This window comes from Temnothorax americanus, unplaced genomic scaffold (genome assembly GCF_048541705.1).
Source record: "Temnothorax americanus isolate GAGA-0224 unplaced genomic scaffold, ASM4854170v1 Scaffold12, whole genome shotgun sequence".
Lineage (NCBI taxonomy): Eukaryota > Metazoa > Arthropoda > Insecta > Hymenoptera > Formicidae > Temnothorax > Temnothorax americanus.
Genome location: NW_027509253.1, coordinates 437,426 through 449,680, shown reverse-complemented (window position 1 = coordinate 449,680; position 12,255 = coordinate 437,426). Strand labels below are relative to the sequence as shown.

The 12,255-nt window shown below is 30.7% G+C and overlaps 2 protein-coding genes and 1 long non-coding RNA gene across 4 annotated transcripts in view; 1 reads left to right on the top strand and 2 right to left on the bottom strand.

Moving 5' to 3' along the window:
* LOC143893441 (cytochrome P450 27C1-like) overlaps positions 1 to 12,255 on the top strand; it is a 363,376-nt gene that overhangs the window by 84,531 nt on the left and 266,590 nt on the right. For both annotated transcript variants that reach the window (XR_013255794.1, XM_077398823.1), the window contains one exon: positions 11,582 to 11,644. Coding sequence is in view for 1 of the 2 variants with exons in the window: in XM_077398823.1 (XP_077254949.1) it covers positions 11,582 to 11,644 (63 nt within the window). In the remaining variant the exon portion in view is untranslated. The remainder of the gene's footprint in view (positions 1 to 11,581; positions 11,645 to 12,255) is intronic.
* Positions 1 to 12,255, bottom strand: part of LOC143893435 (uncharacterized) — a 109,911-nt gene that overhangs the window by 24,756 nt on the left and 72,900 nt on the right. The gene's annotated exons all lie outside the window — the stretch shown is intronic.
* On the bottom strand, positions 847 to 1,267 carry LOC143893336 (uncharacterized). The gene is made up of 2 exons (XR_013255774.1): positions 1,088 to 1,267; positions 847 to 932 (listed from the first exon to the last, which is right to left on the bottom strand). It is a non-coding gene; the product is annotated as an uncharacterized LOC143893336 (long non-coding RNA).

Genomic DNA, 12,255 nt, shown 5'->3' with positions numbered 1-12,255 from the left:
AGAGTATCATAGAAAGTATGTCCTCCTCAAATTTTTTAAAATCCATAAAACGGTATAGATTTTATGCAGATTTTCATTTTTTTGAAAAATGTGTTTTACGCTGCAGCTTTCTCAATATTTGAGATAGCGATCTATTTTAACTCTATTATATTTTTGAGTTTTTTCTACCCCTATTTCATATATAATTCATTAAAATTTGATTGATTAGATCTCGTGTTACACACATTTGAAATTTCGGAGAATTTGTACATATATAGAAGTTTTAAAAAACAGGATCTGATCAACCAAATCTGAATCAATTATATATAAAATAGAGAGGTAGAAAAGACTGAAGAAAATAATAGAATTAGAAAAGTTGTCAATATTTTATATATAAAATATAACAAAATTAAGATAAATTTTCTAACATTATTCTTTAACAAGCGGTTAAGACCTCACGTATAGTCTCTAAGGGTTAAAGTTGATTTGCTTATCACAATCTTTAATCTCTATTTAATTAAAAAAAAATACTTTAAAAAAAAAATTATAAAAATTATTTAAAAAAAAATTATATAAAATATAAACGTTTATTATTTTAAATCACATTTAACGCTTTTATTATTTTCAAAGATTACATTTTAAATATAACATTAAATTAAAATTGAAATACAATATTAAATAATATAATAACAAAAACAAATAATAAATTTCAATTCTGAAAAATGTAAACAGGGCCTGTAGTAACGGGTCCTGAACGCCCCCTATTAAATCTTCTCAATCCTCCTATCCATCTTCCTCTATATCCTCTTCCTCGCCATTCTCCTTCTCTCCAGTTTCCTCTTCTCCATCCGCCTCTTCTCCATTCACCTTCTCTCCATCCTCCTCTTCCTTTCCATTCTGTACCTCTCCAACTCCCTCTGCCTCTCAATAAGCGTGCTCTTGATGAGTAATATCTATTCCAAAAATATAAAGAGTAAAATAATGAAAAGAGGGAAGAAGAAGATTGGAAATTCAAGGAAAAATGAAAAAAAGGAAACGGTTATGGACAGGGATTATAATTGAATTTATAACCTTTTGTAGTTATACGTTATAAATTAATGTTACATACCTCCTATTCCTTTCCTTTAGATTTTTTCCTCCTCTTCTTTTTCTTTGATTATTATTTTCCTTATCGTCTTCTTCTTCTTCTAAAATTAATTCTTTTTCAATTTCTCTCTTTCCATTCTCTTCTTCTTCTCTTCTCTGCTTTGGTTCGGTTTCTCTTTTCCGTTCTCGTTCCATTTCTCTTTCTTTTCTTGCTCTTTCTGATTTTTTTCAAGTCTCCTAAGTATTAGAGAATTGACATAATGTTCTAAGATTGTTTCTTTAATAGTGACAATCTAAAAATAAAGGAAAAGAGTACAAACCTTTCTTTATTTATTTCCTTGTTTATTTCTTTTTCCCTCGTCTTTTTGGTTCTTCTTTCTTCTTCTTCTTATTTATTTTCTGCAATTCCATTATATTCTCCTCTTTATCGTTTTGAATCGACATATTTGTTCTACGAATTTGATCTGTGAAACAAGCATCTATTGATTGTCAATTTAAAAAAAAGACTAAATAAGTTGCTTGTTTCACAGATTATATTTGCTTTTCAAATACGGGTACTTATAAAAAAACGTAATATATATATTTTGATATACATATATATATATTTCTCACGATACCTAACAAATGGATGACATGGCTGATCTCATGAATGTAAGGGAGGAATATAGAAAAAGTAAGTGAAAATTAATTACTTAGAATTTTGTAACCTTCTTGCGTGAGCGCGTGTTGGTTTCCTTATATTACGTGATTAGTGCCATTATGCAATATGTATATTGCATATTCAAAATGAATATTTACACTGTAAATACCATTGAAATTAACAATTAAAAAAAAGATAAAATAATGTGTATAGGATAAAAAATAAAAACTAAAAACAAAGGCAATTACATAAACGTTTAATAATATCGGAATTATATTACAACCAAAACCAAAATATGTTACCAATCTGTAATTCCAAATATATAATTTAAGCAAAGAGACAAACAATAATTTTAAAAAAGAAGAAATAAATATCTAGATCTAAATAAAAATAATTAAAGACATTAAAATAAGATTAAAGTTGTAGTAAATAAATTGAGAAGTAGAAACTAAAAAAATTGTTACACAAAAAAATGAATAAAATTAAAATGCATTCTGCACATGGCGCAGTAGTATTTTGAAAATGCATTCTGCGGAGTGCGCAGTGATTACTATCAAAATGTTTTTAAATGTGTTTTACGCTGCAGATTTATCATTATTTGAGATAACGATCAATTTTTAATTTTATTATATTTTTCAGTTTTTTCAACCCCTATTTCATATATAATTTATTAAAATTGATTGATTAGATCTCGTGTTACACACATTTGAATTTTCTGAGAATTCGTACATATATAGAAGCTTTATAATAAAACTGGATCTGATCAACCAAATTTTAATGAATTATAAATATTTATAGGGAATAAAAAAAGTGTGCAAGTAGAAACTTGCACATTGCTTCCTCATAGTTATTAATTGTGCAAGTTGAAACTTGCACATTGCTTCCTCATAGTTATTAAGTGTGCAAGTTGTTAATAATAATACTGCTGTCTTTAAACTTTAGTTTAATATACGTAAACAGCGTCTTTAGATTCTGCTTTATTGGTATCATGCTGAGCAGCGTGAGTAATAAGAATTTCTTATTATTAATTGCTCTTCCTTCCCCTCTTATAGAAAAATAAAGTGTGCAAGTAGAAACTTGCACATTGCTTCCTCATAGTTATTAAGTGTGCAAGTTGAAACTTGCACATTGCTTCCTCATAGTTATTAAGTGTGCAAGTTGAAACTTGGACATTGCTTCCTTAGAGTTATTAAGTGTGCAAGTTGAAACTTGGACATTGCTTCCTTAGAGTTATTAAGTGTGCAAGTTGAAACTTGGACATTTCTTCCTTAGAGTTATTAAGTGTGCAAGTTGAAACTTGGACATTGCTTCCTTAGAGTTATTAAGTGTGCAAGTTGAAACTTGGACATTGCTTCCTTAGAGTTATTAAGTGTGCAAGTTGAAACTTGGACATTGCTTCCTTAGAGTTATTAAGTGTGCAAGTTGAAACTTGCACATTGCTTTCTTAGAGTTCTTAAGTGTGCGAGTAGAAATCTGCATATTGGTTCAGTTTTTAAGTGGGCAAGTATATTTTTATTTTTTTATTTTAGTGAATGTACATAATTATGTATACAGGCTCCTAAAGAGTTAGGTGTGCGAGTAGAAACCTGCACATTGCTTGATTAGAGTTTTTAAGTGTTTAAGTAGAAACCTTCGCACACAAAGCTTCCTCTATGAGGAAGCCAAAACAAATAAATACTGAAAATTATACATTTAAAAAAATTAATGCTTCATCATAGAGGAAGCTTTGTGTGCGAAGGTTTCTACTTAAACACTTAAAAACTCTAATCAAGCAATGTGCAGGTTTCTACTCGCACACCTAACTCTTTAGGAGCCTGTATACATAATTATGTACATTCACTAAAATAAAAAAATAAAAATATACTTGCCCACTTAAAAACTGAACCAATATGCAGATTTCTACTCGCACACTTAAGAACTCTAAGAAAGCAATGTGCAAGTTTCAACTTGCACACTTAATAACTCTAAGGAAGCAATGTCCAAGTTTCAACTTGCACACTTAATAACTCTAAGGAAGCAATGTCCAAGTTTCAACTTGCACACTTAATAACTCTAAGGAAGCAATGTCCAAGTTTCAACTTGCACACTTAATAACTCTAAGGAAGCAATGTCCAAGTTTCAACTTGCACACTTAATAACTCTAAGGAAGCAATGTCCAAGTTTCAACTTGCACACTTAATAACTCTAAGGAAGCAATGTCCAAGTTTCAACTTGCACACTTAATAACTATGAGGAAGCAATGTGCAAGTTTCAACTTGCACACTTAATAACTATGAGGAAGCAATGTGCAAGTTTCTACTTGCACACTTTTTTTACGTAATAAAAATCTTTTTATTTAGGAAGAAAAATATTTTTGACAGGTATAAATAAATAAATTTTAATTCTAGCAAGAAATTTTCTGCTAGGATTCCGTAAAAAACGCGTGATTTTATATTTATACCAGATTTTTCGCCCGCGCTTCGCGCGGGCTCAAAATCTATTTCCCTCTCCCCAAACTCACTCATTAATTAGGAGCACCAATAGAACCCCATAAAACCCAATTTTCAATCCCATAGTAGCCATCTCCATAAAATTAGTAATCTTTTGGTACCAATTTCATCAAAATCGTCAACAAAAAATTAGAAAAATTTTGGCACCGGTTTCAAGAAAATCAATCCATTAATAAAAAATTAAACTTATCCTCTAAAAATTTAAAAAATTTGGCATTGGTTTTAAAAACTATACCGTCTTCCATTACTATTTTAGAAAAAAATTTACTTTATTAAATTATACATACATATAAATTTTTAGACATTAAAGAAATAACTCATCGATAACTCGGTATTCAAGTCGCGCGTAGAAAATATAAGGAAATTCTAAGTAATTAATTTTCACTTACTTTTTCTATATTCCTCCCTTACATTCATGAGATCAGCCATGTCATCCATTTGTTAGGTATCGTGAGAAATATATATATATGTATATCAAAATATATATATTACGTTTTTTTATAAGTACCCGTATTTGAAAAGCAAATATAATCTGTGAAACAAGCAACTTATTTAGTCTTTTTTTAAATTGACAATCAATAGATGCTTGTTTCACAGATCAAATTCGTAGAACAAATATGTCGATTCAAAACGATAAAGAGGAGAATATAATGGAATTGCAGAAAATAATAGAAGAAGAAGAAAGAAGAACCAAAAAAGACGAGGGAAAAAGAAATAAACAAGGAAATAAATAAAGAAAGGTTTGTACTCTTTCCTTTATTTTAGATTGTCACTATTAAAGAAACAATCTTAGAACATTATGTCAATTCTCTAATACTTAGGAGACTTGAAAAAAATCGGAAAGAGCAAGAAAAGAAAGAGAAATGGAACGAGAACGGAAAAGAGAAACCGAACCAAAGCATAGAATAGAAGAAGAAGAGAATGGAAAGAGAGAAATTGAAAAAGAATTAATTTAGAAGAAGAAAGAAGACGATAAGGAAAATAATAATCAAAGAAAAAAGAAGAGGAGGCAAAAATCTAAAGGAAAGGAATAGGAGGTATGTACATTAATTTATAACGTATAACTACAAAAGGTTATAAATTCAATTATAATCCCTGTCCATAACCGTTTCCTTTTTTCATTTTTCCTTGAATTTCCAATCTTCTTCTTCCCTCTTTTCATTATTTTACTCTTTATATTTTTGGAATAGATATTACTCATCAAGAGCACGCTTATTGAGAGGCAGAGGGAGTTGGAGAGGTACAGAATGGAAAGGAAGAGGAGGATGGAGAGAAGGTGAATGGAGAAGAGGCGGATGGAGAAGAGGAAACTGGAGAGAAGGAGAATGGCGAGGAAGAGGATATAGAGGAAGATGGATAGGAGGATTGAGAAGATTTAATAGGGGGCGTTCAGGACCCGTTACTACAGGCCCTGTTTACATTTTTCAGAATTGAAATTTATTATTTGTTTTTGTTATTATATTATTTAATATTTATTCAATTTTAATTTAATGTTATATTTAAAATGTAATCTTTGAAAATAATAAAAGCGTTAAATGTGATTTAAAATAATAAACGTTTATATTTTATATAATTTTTTTTTAAATAATTTTTATAATTTTTTTTTTTAAAGTATTTTTTTTAATTAAATAGAGATAAAGATTGTGATAAGCAAATCAACTTTAACCCTTAGAGACTATACGTAAGGTCTTAACCGCTTGTTAAAGAATAATGTTAGAAAATTTATCTTAATTTTGTTATATTTTATATATAAAATATTGACAACTTTTTTAATTCTATTATTTTCTTCAGTCTTTTCTACCTCTCTATTTTATATATAATTGATTCAGATTTGGTTGATCAGATCCTGTTTTTTAAAACTTCTATATATGTACAAATTCTCCGAAATTTCAAATGTGTGTAACACGAGATCTAATCAATCAAATTTTAATGAATTATATATGAAATAGGGGTAGAAAAAACTCAAAAATATAATAGAGTTAAAAATAGATCGCTATCTCAAATATTGAGAAAGCTGCAGCGTAAAACACATTTTTCAAAAAAATGAAAATCTGCATAAAATCTATACCGTTTTATGGATTTTAAAAAATTTGAGGAGGACATACTTTCTATGATACTCTATTTGTGTGCAAAATTTCAACCCGGTATCTAAAAAATTGTAGAAGTAGATGCGTGTACAAAAAATCCGTACACACACACACACACACACACACACACATACATACATACTTCCGGACATTTTTTACTAATACGATTTTTCGAGATAAAACCGAAGCTATCAAATATGAACATTTTAACTCGATTTCAATTATTATATAATTAGAAACTGTATGTATAATTCTCCGAAATTTCAAATGTGTGTAACACGAGATCTAATCAATCAAATTTTAATGAATTATATATGAAATAGGGGTAGAAAAAACTCAAAAATATAATAGAGTTAAAAATAGATCGCTATCTCAAATATTGAGAAAGATGCAGCGTAAAACACATTTTTCAAAAAAATGAAAATCTGCATAAAATCTATACCGTTTTATGGATTTTAATAAAATTTGAGGAGGACATACTTTCTATGATACTCTATTTGTGTGCCAAATTTCAACCCGGTATCTAAAAAATTGTAGAAGTAGATGCGTGTACAAAAAATCCGTACACACACACACACACACACACATACATACATACTTCCGGACATTTTTTACTAATACGATTTTTCGACATTTTAGAACATTCTAAACCTATTTCCATCAAAATCTCGAAAAAAAATTTTTTCACCATCACAAAGCTTCCTCTATGAGGAAGCAATTATCCTCTAAAAATTTAAAAAATTTGGCATTGGTTTTAAAAAAATTGGTCAATTAATAGGTACTTATTATTTCTCAAAATTTTAATAATTAACAAAACATTATCCATAAAAATTATCCATTAAAAAAATTATCCATTAAAAAATTCAGCTTGATATCTCAAAGTTTGCGGAAATTGGAGCAATTACGTATATTTTTTGTTAACATAAATTGTAAACTACTTTACAATTAGCAATTTTTCTAATTCTCTTACATTCTCTCTTTAGTTCTTTCTACCCCTATCTATATATACATATAAGTACCTGACGTCTGTATGTCTGTTTGTCTGACCGCGAACTACTTGTTATTTTCCAAAAAATTAGAAAAATTTTGTAACCGGTTTCCAAACACCTTGGCAAAAGCAACTCAAAAAAAAATTTTTTTACGAAAACAAAGCTTTCTCTATGAGGAAGCAAAAGAATCCACTACCGTCGTTTCTTTTATTTTCGCTTTGCAATATATTATTACGATGAAATCTGAGATATCGTGTATGTGTGTGAAGGATGAATATTATAAAAATATCAATAGATTAATGTACACTTAATATTCCTAGCATAAATACCATTCTGTCTATAATTATGATATAGTGCTATTTTGTACCTGTCGTAATCAGACGATTTGAATGCACATCGTGCACCTGTTTTCATCGATTTATGGCTTTTGAGACATTTTTGAAGACGGAATGCACATCTCTTCCGCCTTTCATGTGTTGGCAATTCTTTCAAACCAGATCTAGTCAAGCTTGTATCACACATTTCATATTCATGAAGTCACAAGCTTCAATTAAGTTAGAATGTACAGTTGACTGCATGAGCAATCGAAAGGTTTTCTTGAGTTTTTATCGATGCTTCAGAGAAGCCGCAGAGGTAATTAGTATCGAGCAGAATTTATAGCCGGAAAATGTGATTTGATTGAAGATTCTTCATGAATATATTATTAACGATGATTCAATTGACATAATGACTAATTATAGATTATGCTTGTCAACGCGACGCTAATAGCATTACAAATTTCTTTTTTATTGACAAAACTTCTTTCCCCAATAGCAACTACAGAGTCTTTTGCTTAAATTATTGTTAATCTTAGTACATATACAGAGTTTTCTTCAAAAGCAAATTAATATTTAAAGTCTGGCACTCGCAATTTTTTATTTCAAATCCTCGGTTTAATTTACAGCATTATTTTCTAATTAAACCAAAGATTAAATAGATCTCGTTTTAATTCCTAAAAAGCAAATTAATATTTAAAGTCGATCTGGCACTCGCAACGTTTTATTTCGAGAATCCTCGGTTTAATTTCAGTATTATTTTCTAATTAAACCGAAGATTAAATAGATCTTGTTTTCGGGATATCTCTTTTTTTATACCGTGAATTTTTGTAAGATTCAATACTTAGTTGAGAGCCCACGTAAATGAAAACGTAAGATCGCGATTTTCACGGAAGCTTTGCAATCAAATACAAATTTTATATCTGAACCGCGTCAATGTGTTTCGATCGGTATGATCTAAGCTTTTATGCGCTTATTAACATTAAATTATGATCACCGAAGGTGTGATTATAACACGGTTCTTCTTCGCTTGCTCAAAAGAACGAGCATGCGGAGAACAAGTTGATTATAATTATAAGCAGTCATCGATCGGAAGGCATATTTTTCATCGGTACCGATGCTTTCGTTGCTCTTTCTATTCTTATGAACGCGCGTACGTCGACCGGTATAAAATTAGTATACGCGACAAAAGAGATACAATAAAAATATTTTACTTACTACATGCAGTTTTATTCTTTTTTATTTTTTATTATTTATTTAAACGATAAACTTGAAAATTTAATAAATTACAATGTACCTACTCGATTGTTTAAAATTGTCCAAAGAACACTATTAATATGTCATTTCTTCTTCACGGTACTTTCAATTGCGTTTTCTGAATATTTTTTGCATTTAAAATGTGCGCAATATATCAAAACAAACGATTATCCAGGGTGAATTAATTATTCTAATTTATTTTAACCCATCCATTTTAAGACAATAGATCTGTAATACATTATATATTTATTTCTAATATTCCCCTTTTTATCTTTATATATAGATTTCTTTCCACAGCTTCTTAATTTAAAGTACAAAATAATTCGTCTCTCACCACCAATACGATGCGCAGCAGCGAAATTGTAATACAAGAACGTTAAACTATAAAGTACAAATATATTCAAATTTAGTATAATATCCTAAAACAATTGTTATTTAAAAGATTAATTGTTACTCGCATAAATATGTATTATGTATAATAAATTATTTACCTCAAGTTTACTCCGCCGTCGCTTGATACCTCCCAGGCCTCCTCCTTCTGTCAGATTTTTTCGTTGTACACACGCACGCATACACACTCGCGAAGATAGTTAATTATTATTGGACGCGTACTAATGATCAGAATATTACGATAGGGTGCAACGCTTCCTTCCGTTGTTCACTGCACGTTACACGTTACACGCATTTTATTACGTTACGATGGAGAAATAACGTGAACAAGATCCGATAACACAAAGTTGCGATTAGCAAGTTAACATTAAATACGAATCTTTAACAACGGAAGGTTTAAATGAACCAAGATTTAAATAAACCACGTTGTACAAATATCGAATTTTTAGTGTATTATTGACGATTATTATTGAAGCATTAAGTGCGAGATATTATAATTGCGTATTAATTTTTTAAATTTATTACAATTATATTTTAGTAAATAATTTATTACAATTTTATTACTTAAACGCGATTCGACCCAACAAGTAAAAGTCATATAAGATATTTTTATTTCGATAGATAACCATCTCGAATCATTAACGGGATAGTCAGGGATAGTCATTTAGACCACGGGCCGATAATCGCTAATTATTCGTGAGGTGATGAACGTTAAATGTTCCATAGTACTTGTCGCGATCGCGGCTCGAGGAGAAGTGATAAGAATAAGGCCGCGACTTCTCGGCAACATGAGTAGGTAGTGGGGATGAAGTGGGGTGATTAGGCACATTCGGTGCGCGTTCGCTTTAATCACCCCCACTTTATCCCCACTACTCATGTTGCCGAGAAATCGCAGCTCCAGGATCTGATATCACTATCGAGGACGAAGAGTAATGTAAAAAGATACGGAGCAGTTCGCGTCGCTGTCCGGCGTTCATTCAGTTCTCACTACCCGAATAATACTGCATTAATCGACGGCCTTGCATACGTATATAATTGTTTACATATACTTTCCGGCCGGGCGTCTAGGAAATGTTTACGACGCGTAGGCATTAGGCATTTCGTGGAAAAACCTGGCTCGCCCGCGCGCGCGCGCGCGCGCGCGATAATCGGCGCGAACGAAGACAATAGATACGAAGTCGCCGCGCGCCGCATGCCCGTTATCATTCGCTCGGCGAGGCTCGCAGGGGGCAGACGGTGGCGCATACCGTTCCGCTTATCTTCGCATTATCTTTCAAAATTCAGTCGCGAAAACTATCGGGAGATGCGTAGAATCACTTGCTATGAACAATTAGCGACGCGTAAGCTCATAAGCTCGATTGATTACACGATTATCAACATGATTACATAGCGGAGCGCGAATGTTTGAATTATTCATCTGACAATGAGTCGATCGGCGTCGCGACGCATGCCATACAGCAATCACAGTTATGATCAATCGTTTTAACACGATCTTTCAATCACGCAGCATCATTTCTTTCTACGTCGGCGATTTGCTGAAACCTTCCGCACCGTTAAAAATTCATTAATTCGTTATTACGACTTCACGCGAGACGTCATACGAGAATCAAGCGGTCCGTAACATTTTACGCATATTCTTTTTTTTCTCTCGTTATTATTCCGTCGTAATGCGATGAAGTGCGTGTCGCGTGCTATTAACAGTGCCGTGTGGTCGCCGTATTCCGGTGATTATTACGCACGCGATTGTAATTATAACTATGTTTTCGCGAACTATGTTGTGTGAGTGCAATGGCTGAAGGAGGGCGAGAGGAGGAGGAGGCCTGGGAGGCATCGGGCGACGGCGGAGCAAGCTTGGGATGAGTAACTTATCATTTATTCGTCGTTTCAGTTGCGAAATTAATCATTTATTTTCGCGTGTTATGTAAAGAATTTCGCATGCTCTCATCTATTTTGCATTGTTATAATATAATAACATGTTCATTCAAGATAACATGTGTACTCACGATATTTTTGAATCTCTACGTTTTAAAAAATACTTGAAATATTTTATTAAAAAATAAAATAATAATTTTTTTATTAAAAAATTATTGTTACACTCTTAATATTTATGCTTGTATGTCAAAATCCTTTAAACATACTTGAGATTTAAATTAAATACATTATTCCTGTATAAGAATTGAAAATTTATTTATAAAATTAAAAAGATTTTTTGGAAATTACGTAATTTTAAATTAATTATAAGTATCTATTCAAAGATAGATAAAATGATTCAATGCACGCAATAACCATTTTCTAGAATATTTATTTTTTTAAACGCTGTTCTAACCTTGATATATATTTATATTTCTAGTTCAACGTCATTTGAATGCCGTAGTTCAACGCAGTTACAACTCCGCTGTTGCGCAACATGTTGGTGAGTGATTATCTTAATATATTCTAAATTAAAGTAATCTGATCTGTGAAAAACCTAGATATATGTATCAAATTAAAAAGGTATATAATATATAATATTAGAGAAAAATATAACACTTCACAGATTTATTGCCTTAAAATGGATGGACTAAAATAGATTAGGATAGTATTCCATCCTGGATAATTCATAGCTGATTTATTATACCTATACCGACCTCACAAAATTGAGCTCATAAATGTATCAATTAATTAATCACTACGTTTTGATTTATTTTGCGCAATAAAATATTAGCCGCGAGAAATACCAATTGTATAAAATTTAGAGAACGCGTGTGCTCTAAAAAATATAATTAATTAAATCGAAAAGAAATATATATTACGGATAGAGTGAGTTTGATGAAAAGAAAAATAATAGCAAAGATAATAGCGTAAATTCCGCATAATAAAAATTGTCTCCAAATCTGGTAACGATTATTATTATCTTTTATACTTCTTGCCAAAAACTCTATACATAAATAAAATTCTCAAGAAATGCAGTTTTTATTTATGTATAGTAAAAAATGCGCCAATTATTTCTTTATATTTTCATTTTTTATATACATAATATGTAAT